Source organism: Nicrophorus vespilloides, unplaced genomic scaffold, assembly GCF_001412225.1.
Source record: "Nicrophorus vespilloides isolate i.1.1-1 unplaced genomic scaffold, Nicve_v1.0, whole genome shotgun sequence".
In the NCBI taxonomy this organism is placed as follows: Eukaryota; Metazoa; Arthropoda; class Insecta; order Coleoptera; family Silphidae; genus Nicrophorus; species Nicrophorus vespilloides.
In genome coordinates this window covers 405,583-420,130 of record NW_017100083.1, presented here as the reverse complement: position 1 = coordinate 420,130, position 14,548 = coordinate 405,583, and the positions used below count along the sequence as shown (strand labels likewise).

The 14,548-nt window shown below is 30.5% G+C and overlaps 2 protein-coding genes across 2 annotated transcripts in view; both read left to right on the top strand.

The window, feature by feature from the left end:
- The window catches only part of LOC108566991, a 40,576-nt gene that overhangs the window by 6,467 nt on the left and 19,561 nt on the right, over window positions 1–14,548 (top strand). The gene's annotated exons all lie outside the window — the stretch shown is intronic.
- LOC108567037 (putative uncharacterized protein DDB_G0285869) lies at window positions 5,107–6,537 on the top strand. Its single transcript, XM_017927225.1, has 2 exons — window positions 5,107–6,384; window positions 6,444–6,537. The coding sequence occupies exons 1-2, from the start codon at window positions 5,267–5,269 to the stop codon at window positions 6,505–6,507; spliced, it is 1,182 nt and encodes a 393-aa protein (XP_017782714.1). The 5' UTR covers window positions 5,107–5,266; the 3' UTR covers window positions 6,508–6,537.

Below are 14,548 nucleotides of genomic sequence, written 5' to 3'. Positions count from 1 at the left end.
TTATATCATCGTATATAAAATGAAGAAATGCCCTGAGGATTTTTGAATTAACTTTTTTGAAATGGAAAAAATCGATTTATGAAATAACTTTCATGAGAAATCCAGTTTTTAAATTATTGAAGCTTTTATTACTTTAATAATTAAGAAAATCCTAAGTAATCGTTTTTCTTAATATGTCAATTAATAGTACAATATTTTGTATATTTATTTGCAATATTTTATAATAGGAAAATTATTGTTTTTTTCTAAAAATTTGATGAAATAAATTTCATGTAAAATATATACATTTTCAGTTTATAAGTGATTCATTAATTCATTGTAAAGGTCTACTTTTGAAATGAAATATCTCTGATTTATTTGTTTATTCAGATAATGAAAAAAATGGGAACGTTATAGATTACTAAATGAGTGTTTAAAGTATATTTTGTATTATCAAAATAATATTATTAAGCAATTGGAAACTGATTTATTATGCAATTACTGTTCAGTAATTAGGTTAAAAAAGTTTCGTGTGAAAGTTACAATTTATAGATGATTCATTCATTCATTGTTTTCAAATTTTAAACTGATTTATTAATGAAAACAATGGAAACGTAGTAAATTATGTTTATTTAAATCATATTTTTTTCGATGTGTTTGCAAATCTCTTATAATAAACGTTTGGAAAGTGATTGACGATGCAATTACTTCATAGTAATTAGATCTTATGAATTCCATTAATTGTAGAGAGGCCTGAAGGGCTGTAACCTATATTCACAATAATAGAGATCAAACTGTACCGACGAAGGTCAGACGTTTAATGCATAGATTCCTCACTGCCTGCTCTCTATCCACTCTATGATTCATCCCATTCGAAAACCGAATAAACGCATTCACGAGAATTGATTCTCATATAAGCATATTTTCATTTAAAATTACGTAAGACAATTTACATTTACTGCTATATTTACAACAGTTTTATCTGCAATTTTCAATTAAAACGTATTAAGTTTTACATAAAACAATTTTATTATAGAGTCTCAAGACATTTATTTGAGAAAGTATAGATTTATACCATTTGTAAACTAAATAATTGCATTTTCAAGTACAAAAATTATGATTTTCAAAATTACGCAAAAAAATGTGTTTATCGTATTAAAGCAGTTTTATTTGATAGTTTTATCTTAAAATTTTGTAAAAAAACGTTAAATAATGCAGTTTTATTTGTTTCTTAAAACTGTTTGCAGTATTAAGATTATTCAAATTACTCGATTGAATTTAAATCGCAATTATTGTGAATTGCTTTGTGAAATGTCACTTGTCTCGTAAATTCTGCGTTTCTTTCTTTGTTTCTACGTATCTTTATTTCTTTCAGTGACAGAACGAAAACAAAACATTGGAAAACAAAGGCAATTAATCACAATTCATTGAAATTATGAATATTTATTACTTGCGCTTTTTTAAAGTTCAATAGATTTTTTCACAACTTTAACAAAATTATTCAATAATTAGTGATTTAAATACTAAATTTAAATGAACTTTATTGTAGTAAATGTAGTTTTATTTTATTAATTGTCTAGTTTCTTAAGGAAATATCCAAAATATGTGTTAAATTGATTGAAAATACATTAAAAATAACTCTTTTTTTTAAATTTTTGTCTTGTAATTTCGTCTATTTAAATTTTATAGAATTGATTTAAAAAATTATAAAATTATTATACTAAAAGATGGAAAGTTTAAAAGTTTTGTTTTATATATATATATTTAAACCTCACCCAAATTTTATACGAAGATTGATTGATTGATGTGTATCAAGTATATTCATGTTTTTTAAAACTCTGCAGTTGCTGAGATATCTATTAATATTTATTGAGTTATTGATGATTGAAACATTTTTATAGTTATTTTTAGTATCAAATCTATTGCAAACTTCAAGGATTTCTACCAGATATAACCATAAATCAAAATTGAATTTAGTTGGCTTCACATCTGTTAAAAGTTTAATTTAACTTAGATTTGTTAACTTTAAACAGATATTTTATGTAAATGTATAAAAAAAGTAATGAAAATAAAATCTGCAAAAGATATTTCTTAATGATTGAAGTTTTTTTTTATAGAAGCAAATGTTTGCATTTATTAAATTCAAAGATCTTTTTCTTAAAGTTTTGTTTTAGATAGATTTGTGTCCTTTAAAATGTTTGTTTTTGTAGGTGTATAATAAATGTTTTGATAATAATGAAGATGTTGAAATAATTATTCATAATTATTAACTTATTGATGATTCAACTAGTTAAAATAGTACAGTTATTTATAGAATTAAGTGCAAATATCTTCAAGGATCTTTTTGTAAAAGTTCATAACAAGAGATTTTTAAAGGTTTATTGCGAAAAAAAGAAATTGAGTTAGATTGTTTCAATACGTTTAATTTTTAGTGCATTTATGACCTTTAAGAAGTATTTTTTTTTGTATGTAGATTTCTAATTTCAAGTGTTTATTTTTAAAGGTTTATTGAAATAAATCGAAATTGCGTTTGGTTCTTTCAATACGTTTAATTTTTAGTGCATTTATGACCATTAAAATGTATTTTTAGAGGTTTATTGCGATAAAACGATTGTTGAGGTTGATTGTTTCAATACTTTTAATTTTTAGTGCATTTATGACCTTTAAGAAGTTTTTCTGTAGGAGTCTAACAAATAATTTGTAGGTGTTGCAAAAAAGTAATTTATTTCAAATAATAGAATTTCTGAGATTTACCATTAATTTAAGTTTAATAAGTAAGACATTTTGAAATTTTAAAGAATTGAATGAAAGTAAATTAGGTTTTGTCGTCTTAAAATGTTTATTTGTGACCTTTAAGTAGTTTTTTTTATAATAAACGTTGTGAAAATAGTTTCTAAATGCCGCTTAAAACTAATATAAATGACACATTTATTGAGTTATTACGTGTAATGGCATCCATTTGAAGTCCACATACAAAGACCGGGCTTCATTACAGAAACGTGACTAAGAACGTGCATGAATAATACACAGAATATATAGGTTTCGGATAATCGAACAGAACCGAACCACCTTTTCACCCGCAAGTTCCTTCAAGATGTGTTCACTTAAAAACGGTTACTTAATAATGCGAAAAGGCATTTAAAGGCATGTTTATGTCAGAAGGGAAAATGCCAGGCGTCGTGTAAATTAATGGAAATACCGAAACTTTCGATCGTACCGAATGCAATCGGTTGCGTGCGTTTCCTTCGTAGTTATGACGTATCCGTTTCGGATAGATAAGAGAGACTTGCGTCACCGAAATATCAGGTTTCCTAAGAAATTTTCTAAGGGATTCCCTCGAATCATAGACGCATCTTCTTACTCAACCGAATGCATTAGAAATCATGATACAAGTCTATATAAATATACATGATTTGATAACAACTGTTGATAAAACTATTAACAAATATTTGTTTTGAATGCCAATGACCGTCGTTGTAGAAAATTCAACTCAATATGTAATATTCTTCAATTGAATTTAACCTTCTTTCTAAAATAATTCATGATTTCGATTCGAGTGAAAATATCTTATAGGCGGAAACTATCTTCGTGACGTGCGAACATTTTGTATTAAACATTTGCACGAAGCTTATGTGCTTATTATTCTAAAGAGATTCTATTTTCGCGATGTAATATATTCATAGATCGACCTCGAGTTTTTTTTTTCGCTTTTTATTTTGTTATTTATTTTAAAGAAATTTTTGTCGGTACAATCTTTTTACATTTTTACCGTCGAATTATTTTTATAACGTTTTCTCTTTGTTTACATTACACGATTCAATTCCTCCAAAAACACTTTCAATAGAAATTTCAACAAAACGTACGAAAATAATTTGTAGCAATTTGATCTTATTCATACTTATTTCTATACATTGAATTATGGTTTTAATCTTCCCAATTTCACACAAAAAAAATTTCAATTATTTTTAATTAATTTCTATATTTTTATTCAATTAAAGAATTGTAGGTCAGTAATTTGCAAATTGCTAAAAAATATAATAATTTTGGAATAGAAATTCACTAAATTGGTGATTTTCATTAATGGTTTGACACGAATTTTCCACGAATTGCGTAAATGTTAATGATTTCCAATGAACGCGTTTAGTGTAATTGGATATGCGAATTTTTAGTGCACTTTCACTGAAATTTGCAAGAACGAGTTTTGGTAGGAAAATTTTCCGAACGCGACCACTTACACCATTCCTAATTTTAGACGTTCGATTCCATGCGCAAACTTATCTACATACAGTAACAAAACAACATTATGCATGCAATATTTGTTAATAAACTCAATGTCAATAAGATCTATATCATTTAGAACACGTTTATTTCTTAATTTTTAAATCTTAAGATTCATTAATTTTTTACGAAATGAAAATATTTTCATATTAATTCATATTTATTTATAAACAAAATTGATTAACTGTTATCGATTAAACATATAATCTTATCAAATTTGTTCCTGTGACGAAATATAATTTTACAATTTATTTAATTTATTAATAAACTTGCGAAACTTTCCGATTTATTTTTTATTTTTAAAAGGCGCGTTATATTTAAATTTATTTATTGCATTCACATAATCTTTCTATTTGTTTTCTTTTTCTTTTCACTCGTTTTTCCCGTCTTCAGCTCCGATAAAATTGTCCTGAAGGTTGGCGATCAACGACCTTTCAGATCGCATCGTGGGCGGAAATTTATGGCGATTAATCTGAAAATATTTTCACGCGCATTTTTCTCTCTCTTTCTTCCTATCTTTTAGCTTTTTCTTTTTGTATTTCCGATTCAGAATCAAAGGGAAATGGTGTATTTTTATATTATGCGTTGATATTATTACGATTTTTCCTTGTGGCGAAGGTTAAAGTCGCCGTTTATTATCCGTACGAGTTATATCAAATAAAAAGGGAAATTATGCCAACAAAACACAAGAGGATGCGCTTTTACTCGTTAATTGGTTTATCATTAAAGGTCTTTTGGGTAATTAAGGCTTGATAAAGGCGCGCCCTGCGATTGGTTGTGGTTTTTGTGGAGGGGCGCTCGGTTGGTTCTGGGTGTGCATGGAACAATAAAAAGAACGCCGCCTCGGGTTGGTCTTAAATAGAGGCGAGCCGGTTTGTTGGCGTTTATTATCCGCGTCTCGACGGTCGTGTCGTGTCGTTTCGTGTCTTCTCTTGGTCGTGGGTGTCTTTTGTGCAGCACCAGAAGCAGCAGTGAGAGTGTTGGTTCACCTTTGTTCATAGCCATCACCATGCATCACTTCGACGTGCAAAGGAACGTAGACGATGATGGTCTGAGCGTGTCCAGCGGGGACAGCGGCTACGACAAGACCTCTACCACCAGCTTAAACTCCGATGGTACTCCTACCTACGCATCCTACCGCAAGTACCTGGACAGCTACGGCAAGAAAGAGTTCCGCTCAGTGCGTCCCCCCAAAATCGAGACGAATTTGAAGAGCGAGATCTTCATAAACCTCGAGAATTCAGACCAGACTGACCACAGACCTATAAACATCACCATCAATTTGAACGGTGAAGGCATCAAAGTGGATAAGAACGAGTGCACCATCAACGTGATGAACAAACCCAGCGAGGAGCCGAGCAAAACCGGACACGTGGCGAACATGAGCAAGAACGTCTTCAACGCGAAGCCCAGCTTCGTTAAACCAACCCCAAAACCAGTTGTGCAAAAAATCCATTTAGAAAACACCCTCAAAGCTCTGCAACAAAAACCGATACACACAACCAAAATCGAGGAAACCCCGATTAAGCACATCCAAGTGAAAGTTGAAGAGTCAGCAGTTAAAAAACCAATTCACCTAGCCCAAATCCAGGATTCTCCCGTTCAATCTCTAAAACCCATTGACGCTTCGGTGCCTCCACCACCACCACCGATGATGATGATGGCTCAAGCTGCTCCTAAGATACAACTGCAACAGAAACAACCACAACCGAAGTTACAGAAACCTAATCTGACACCGAAAACAGCCACCGATGAGCTTAAAGATTCCGTGATCAACGAGATCAAAACGTTCGGAAGATCATCGTTGCGCAAGAGAAGCGAAGCTTACGTGCCTCAAAACAATTACCAGTTCACCAGAAGCTTCGCAAACGAATCTCGAAACAACTACAACACATTACCCAAAGGCTGGAAAACCAATAAACCGGAACCTAAAACTCCCGAAGAAAAAACCGTGCCTCCTACAACAGACGTAAACAAGGATGATCCGAACATGAAGAAACTTGTCTACAACCATTACAGAAATATGCTAGGAGCGTACAACGCAAAGGCCAACAATTTCATATCAACTCTGCCGAGGCACAGGGTCGTCGAGGATAAAGGAATCAGCGAGCAACTCCAGAGCATTGCGTAAGTCTGCAATTACACACACATTCTTCAAATAACTAATCGTATATTAAAATTTACAGATTACAAGGAGGATTGGATCATCTGAACGGAAGAGTCAAAGAAGCATCCGATAATAACAATTAAGAGTGTTCCCCAATTTTTTTTATATTAATATTTGTGATATATTTAAGTTTAATTTGTATATGTTTTTTTTATATAAATATTATATTACTCGTAAGATATTTCATTCTTTTATTTTGTTTTTGTTTTGTCCCTTGCGTGAGATTCTTCGTGTTCGGATTAGCGTGAAAATGAAAGAGGAAACTGCTAAGGTCTGAGACGGAAATGGCACGGTTGAATTTCGCTGACATTGAAATGCTCATCATCATTATCGTTTGCATCCAAGAATAAAACAAATGAGCGACAGCAACATTTTTTTTTGTCATGTTTGTCGTTTCATATTTTTTTTTTCTGTTACGAAAGTGACATTGAAGAACTCGAAACATCGACGATTGTTTTGGAATGTTCGCACGTATCAATAATAATACGTTGAGAAAATCAAACATCTGTAGTTGCGAGTTATTGGATTCAATTAACGTAATTTGAATGTCAACATGTCGATTAAAAAGATGATGGAAATTGTACGATGTCTTCAATTGAGCTTCAATTGATCGACATTAATGCAATGTATGGACGAAGTATAATTTATGAATTACTATACATAAATGTTTGATACACATTAATTTATTTTGTAAATTTATAATAATAAATGTTAATAAATATTTGTTATTCTAGCAAAACATCTCCTTTTTTTATAAGTTATTTTTAGAAATTGAATTATTGTTACAAAAATAGAGACATGAAATAACTTAATTTCATTATTTATAATTATTTCAAATATTTGTAATAAATGATAAAATATTGAAGAAAATTGTTATTAAATATAATATTTGGAATTTTATAATTTAATAACATGACTAAAAGAAAAGTTTGACTAATTTTCTTGAAAAAAAATGAGCAACAAAAAAATACAGTACAAATACAGTAATAAGTAAGCGTTGAACGAATGTAATTAAAAAAAAAACAATTAATGAGGAAAGGAAATAACAAAACATTGTTTTTAAATATTTGTATACATTTGAGAGTAAAAAACAAATGTGTGACATTTCTTTGTTAACCACTTTATTGCGCGTCTCTATAATCTCCGTAGTCATGCAAAAAGCACGAAGATTTGAGAAAATGTGCATGACTCTTTTTTCTTTACACATCAAATTTTGAAAATGTGTGTATTACAGATTTTGATTTTATGACTTGAACTGACTAAAACTTCATATTTTCACATCAAATTTGAAAAAGTGTGCATCACAGATTTTTGATTTACTATCATACCTAAAACCTCTAAATTTTCACAATTCAATGTTTACATCAAATTTAAGAAAATATTTGTAACAGATTACTTTTACCAATTTTACATAACAATATAAACAAAATACAAAAGGAATAGCGTAATCAAAATAAAACAAAGATGTAATATGCATACGACTATAAAGTTGGAAGAGAAATTGCGGGATATTTCGTGGAAGTATCAATGTTAACAACATGAAAACAATCGTTTAGTCATGTTATTCAAAACGGAATCGTGCTTAGAAATTTTAAAAGCGGAAATATACGAATCAACCTTGAGGTTAACAATTTATTTATAATGTGATGTTAATCTCATCTTCGATTATTAATACAAAACAAAAATAAACAGAATTATTTGATATTATTTCAATAAAACTTATTTATTAATTAATAATGAAAATATATTATAGTTATTTAACAAAAGTATATAAATGTGCGTACACACTACTTGCAACTTGCATATTAATAATAAAGAGACAAACAAGTTTCTTAGAAATTCTTGAATAGTCAAAGTTTATCAAGTACTTCATGTATGACAACTTACTATAGTTAAGCAAAGGATGACGAAGATAATACTTGAATGGTTTATAATACTACTACTTAATCTATATAGAAGCGTAATTAGTATACATTTGAGAGTATCAAACAAATGTGTGACATTTCTTTATGGTTTAGAGTTAACCACTTTATTGCGCATCTCTATAATATCTGTAGTCATGCAAAAAGCACGAACATTTGAGAAAATGTGCATCACTTTTTTTTATGTTTACATCAAAATTTGAAAAAGTATGCATCACAGATGTTTGATTTACTATCATCCCTAAAACCTTTAAATTTCCACAATTCAATGTATACATCAAATTTAAGAAATCTGTACTTTTGCGTACTTTTGTGTTCTTTTACCAATCTACTATTTTTTTTCCAATTGAATTACAATTAGTAAATCTAGGTTGAAGTTGTTAATTTTGTGAATTTTTTTAATTAACTTGTAACTTACTGAATTACTTGACAAGTATGCGTTTTGCACTTTGTATAATACTTGTAAGTATTTTACATTCTGATTGTATAATTTATGTGTTCAATTTCCTTCCAGTATATGAGATACAAGCATATCTAATTTATTTAGTCTTCAACAGAACTCCTTAGAAATGTCTTTTATTTTACGATTTTCAATAGACGGAACGCTTATGGGCAGGATAACTGCTTTCTGAGTATGGGCTAGTTATATTTCCGAGTATCTCCTCCACTGGATAGACACGACGGTAATGGTTTTTCGCAGGAACGCGAAGCTCACTCTCGCAGCGACTTCTGAGCTGAGCCCGAAGGGTGTGAGATGGAGATTACGAGCAGCGTTCATAATTTAGTCCAATTTCATATAATTGCCGGAGAGTGGGATGTCCCGCTCGGAGAGTCCATAAAACGGGCTGAAGAATGAATGCAGATCGCAGTGCGCAGATAATGAGAACAATAATTACACGCGAAGTGGCCAACGATCCTGCATCCTTGTTAGTAGTACTGCAAGTCTTAGAGAAGGAGCGAATAGACGCGAAATAAATAGCCCATCCACCCACACCCACACGTCCATTTTTAAATCCAGTCAAACAAAAACGCGCCACGGTTCGTTCACACCGAAAACCTGAAATCCCGGCGGAGGCGGCCGACCTGGTGTGAAAATTGAATCAAACCAAGAGAAAAGGAAAACAAATAAATATTACATAAACATAGAAATAAATATGCAGGAATAGATTTGAACTCATGTGGAGAAGTGAGAGAAGTTACATCATGCAAAGAGCTTCATGAATCTCAACTCAACATTTTCATTAAAATAAATTTTACAAACATTGTCTTTAATAATTAGAAATGTCTAATATTTATAATTATAAGACGAAATGACGTTTTTAAAATAAAAACGTATACATTCACCACGAATAACTTTGTGGTTAAAGATTACGTTTTATATAAACCTAATAACAAATACTGTTACTACACTTGCTAAATATATGTTAAATGTGTAATGTAACAATCATCACGTTCTTTTGTTATTCATTTCTTAGAAAGTATTCTAACGAAATATTATTAATCATTAAATCATGAAAAGATTACAATATGAATAATCACTTTGTTTTTAACTTTGTTTCATATTCAATATGTATTTGTTATTATTATAGCAATTTCATAAATTCTAAATTTTACAAAAAAATCCTGTAAAGCCATATTAATAATATTTTCTTAATGCAACAGCTTTACAAAACTCAGAAATAAACAAAAATGCAAAAGGACAATTTTGTTTCTATTTTTATCATAGTTTGGTAAATGTGTATTTAAAGAAGACAAGAGTTCTGATTATATTACGTAACGAGCGCTCCATTTTCTTTTTTTTGTCTATTTCATAGTTCCTCGCTTTCAGTGAAGTAAATCTGAAAATATTCCGCTCCATTGGTATAGTGCACAAGTCTGGTAGTGTGTATATACTGTGTATGTCCTATCCACATCCACAGGCTGTGGTCCGGTCTGCCTTTTGCTGCTCTGGCATTGAAATCAAGTTCATCACGTTTTTACTATATGGGCCTCCGTCGAGCTCCTCGGTGCGAGGGGCAAGGAAATCGGCGAAAAATAGCAATCACCAGGGACGAAAATAGCGGAGCCTCCTCACTCCTCGCAAACAGATGGCCATGCAAATAAATATCCTACATACATGATCCTATCCTACACATCCCATGCACATACATACACGCACATAATTTTTTTTTTCACTTCAATACATCCGAATCACTTTGAAATTGATTTCGGAATTTAGCGAAAGCAATAATGCAACGACGGAGGGGCAAAAATAAATAAATAGATAAATAAATGAATGAATACAAAAAAAAATATATATATGGGCAAACATGTTTCGCACGTGAACATCCTTGGGAGGATTTCATATTTTTCGCATACCTCTTTCGCAGAAGACGCAGTACCACAAAAGATACCGATCGCGGCTCAATGTTCGTGCCATCAGTAGTTTATTTAACGTGCACACTCCTATATGTTTCTAAATATAATTAAATGTACCTTTTGATCTTCTTTTTTTCAGAAGTATCAGTGGTGGTACGAACAACGTTTCTTTAATGTGCTCACAACTTAATGCACAAACTAAATTCAGATATAAATGATCTTAAAACAACTTTAAATACATACACTGTAAAATCGTAAAAGTATTTATATAATTCTACAAAATAATAATAATATTTTTAGCTTCAAACATTTTTCATTTTTTGACAAATTACACTTTAGTTAATCACTTTGTCATAAACACATTAATAGTAACAAAATGTAGATATTGTTTAATGTATTGTTTAATATTTCTTATAAAGATTTGAACTTTTTTTTTTACAGTTTTAGGCATAATTTAAGACTATTTCATCTTCAATATTTTTAAAGTATTTACTATAATATCAATAAGTAAAAAAAATGATATTTTTTTAGTAAAATTTATCATTTTTTTATAATTAACAGAAGTATTTCTAAGGATAATTTAAATTTAAAAACTTTTTACATTTTTAAAATGTTTTCATAATTATTTTTTTATATAAATATATGTCTATATGTAACAATTATTTTTTTTGAAAATATTTAATTAATATAACAAATATATCTATAATAAAATGATTAAATCATTTATATAATCTTCATATTATCTTAAATAAAAACGTATTTTTATTACTGATTCATATTAATTTAAAAAAATAAATATAGTCTCTTTAAAGCTTATTGATAATAAATTAATTAAATATGATAAAACCTCTTGAAGAGCATTTTTAAGTAAATTTTTTTTTTAATAAGAAAAAATTCGATAATTTACATTGATATCGTTTGTGACAAATAATGCACTCGACAATTTAAGATATTGAAAACATCAAAAGAGAACCGTGCTTGGATTTTTAAAGAATTTTAATTTTTTTAAAGAGTCTTGATTATCTTAATCACTGCGGTTAGAAAAAATGGAAGTATTTGAGATTACCCCTATTTCTCACACTTCTTTTGATAACCATTTACCGCAGACTATTTCTTATCTGAGTGGAAAATAAACTTGATTCTTAGTTATTAGTTATCTTCGTGAATGAATTTTATATGTATAAAAATGGAATGTGTATTGTTTAGTTTTTCCTTATAATTTCATAAATTTAATAGCACAAAATAAACAGCGATGTAAACATCTTAATTAAGTTTCTATCAAGTTCCTTATAGAAAGAAAGAATTTCGTAAGCTTAATAAACATTGGAATGAACACATCAAAACTGTGTATATAAATAAATCAGACTAACGTTGTGTGTGGTGTGGTTCGCCGCTAAAACGGGAAATTCTGATAATTAGATAAGTGCCATTGATATGGTCACAGCAGTGAGTCACATTTTGGCTCCAAAACAAGTATACACGCAATACCGAAAATTCCGTAATTGTTTTGACATACACGGAGAATAAGTACTTGGCTTGCAGCAGTGCGCAATCTGGAGATATGATGACCACACGCGATCGCCGATGATTCATCGGGTCCGCAGTTTCCGGAACGGACTTTAAAATATATTTTTATTTGATCCTGCGATCGAGTAAATCCATCCATCCTTCCTTACAGCAGGATATTATAGACCAAGTGCACGCGTGTATGAGCGTGACGCGGCGCAGACAATGCGCGCCTCCAAATTTAGACACACAGGATCAAATCCAAAACACTATTGGACGGGAGAAAAAAAAATATGAAGCTATGAAGAAGTAAGGAGACACCGGGGGTCTAGGTCCAGGTTTTATTGATGATTGGTCAAAGATTTTCACTCTCTGGATTGAGCGGAATAACAACAACTATGATGATGATGCATACAGCACAGCGTTGTGACACATATTTGCTTGCGCTCATGTTGTTTGCTAATGAGTCATAACTTTGTGTGCAGTGAACAACAGGCGCCCGCCTTCCTTCCAACCTGGTAGAGTCAACGCCGGTGAGACTGCAAGGAATTTGTGTGTGTGTGCGCGTTTATTTTCCGAACAAAGGACTGCACTTAATTTATTCTATAAAATAATGGATACCTGTTTGGAACGACGGTCCCAAAATCATATTCGTTATTCGCGAGCTCTGCCTACCTGAAACCCTCATACCTTAAGAGACAAAGCCTCTGTTTGCATCGATCAGTGTTTCCAAACCGTTTTTAACCAAAAGTCTACAAGATAGAACGGCTAGAGTTATTTAAAAAAGAGCCTTTTTTTGTTTTCAACATAGCCTCTAGTACATTGATTATCAAACTTTGTGGTCCGCGACATAAAAAGTTTCTGTGTAACCCTCGAAGAATGAGTATATGCAGAAAAACAACCAAGATTGTTGGTGACCCCTATAGGTCATGACCCACACTTTGAGAATCACTTCTCTAGTACATTACGTGGTGTATGATTTGGGAGCCGCAGTTTGTCATCGAAAGAGCCACATCCTTGCCGACCCTTGAGACAAAATTGACATTGTTGTAAATACGCCATCTGTAGTTGAAAGTACGAACTACATTTGACATTATTATTTTTTTTTTATATAACCACATTATTCACATACGTTTCTGACAGAAACATTTTGGACAACAAATTAGGACCAAAATAAATGTTTCAAAATGATTGTGTTAATGAAAAACAAGATTTCGATAATTAAAACTGAAAATTAATGTTACTTGAGTCATATTAATAACCGTTTTCATTGTTCTATTGTTTATAAAATAAAAATTCTCGATTACCTCATATGATTTTATTGACTTACGTAAAACCATTTTATTAGCATCGATACTAAACTTAATCACTAGTCTTATTTATTTATAATTACACTCACCAAAGGATAATTGGACAAATATTTTATGGTGATGACTAGACGCTCCGTTTTTTATGCGCGTCGCCACACTTTGACATTACCTGTCACGATATTTCCTACGCTATCCATGATTTATTCACAATTATTTAAATTTGAAGAAAAATACGTTTCACTTTAATGCACAACTGTTGTTCGGACATTTCCGAAAACAGGTGGTTTTCCGTTGCAACAGGTGCCTTTTCTTATATAATTAAAGGGATGTTTATTTTTTTTCTTCAAATATTTCTTTTGTGAGAACCGGAAGTTTATTTAGAAAACAGCCTTGAATATATTTTGCGCTTCAACGACTGTCAAATTAGAGTGCATTTTCGTGGTAAAAAAGGTTACATCAGCAGAAAATGCATTGGATATCTTAAGAAGACGATAGCTTTGACTCCATTAGACAACTAGATAATGCACAAAAAATGCTTATTATCAGATTTTATACAAACTAAAGCATTCGCATTCTTGGCATAGATTATTGGCAAAACCACAAATAGTCTAATGAAATTTTACTAATATAACTCAAAAATATAACACTGCGATTTAAAATATATTTCTACATTTATTTATAACCAATATGATTAATTCCATAATTTTTCAATAACCAATTTTATGAAAAATATTACTTTCATTATTGTTTAATTGTAAAATTATTACTTAAATGTATATTTTTTTTAAATTTAAAATCTGCATTAGTCATAAAAGGAGAAAAACAAACATATTTTGAAAAGTTTTGGCAAGGTTTTGTAAAAAAATAAATATAAAACAAGGAACGTTTCTGTAACGTCTGCAGTTAACATGAAATTGTAGTGAGTGAACCAGTTTAGATGATGAAAAGGATGCACTTTCAAGTGATGAGAGACTCTAATTACGTTTAGTTCTTCGTATTCCTATAATTCTCGCTGTGTACGTATTCTT

Excerpts from the sequence above, each read along its gene's own strand:
- LOC108567037 (XM_017927225.1), top strand. The coding sequence starts at position 5,267 with ATGCATCACTTCGACGTGCAAAGGAACGTAGACGATGATGGTCTGAGC. Across the intron at positions 6,385-6,443 it reads GAGCAACTCCAGAGCATTGC|ATTACAAGGAGGATTGGATC; the intron begins GTAAGTCTGCAA and ends TAAAATTTACAG.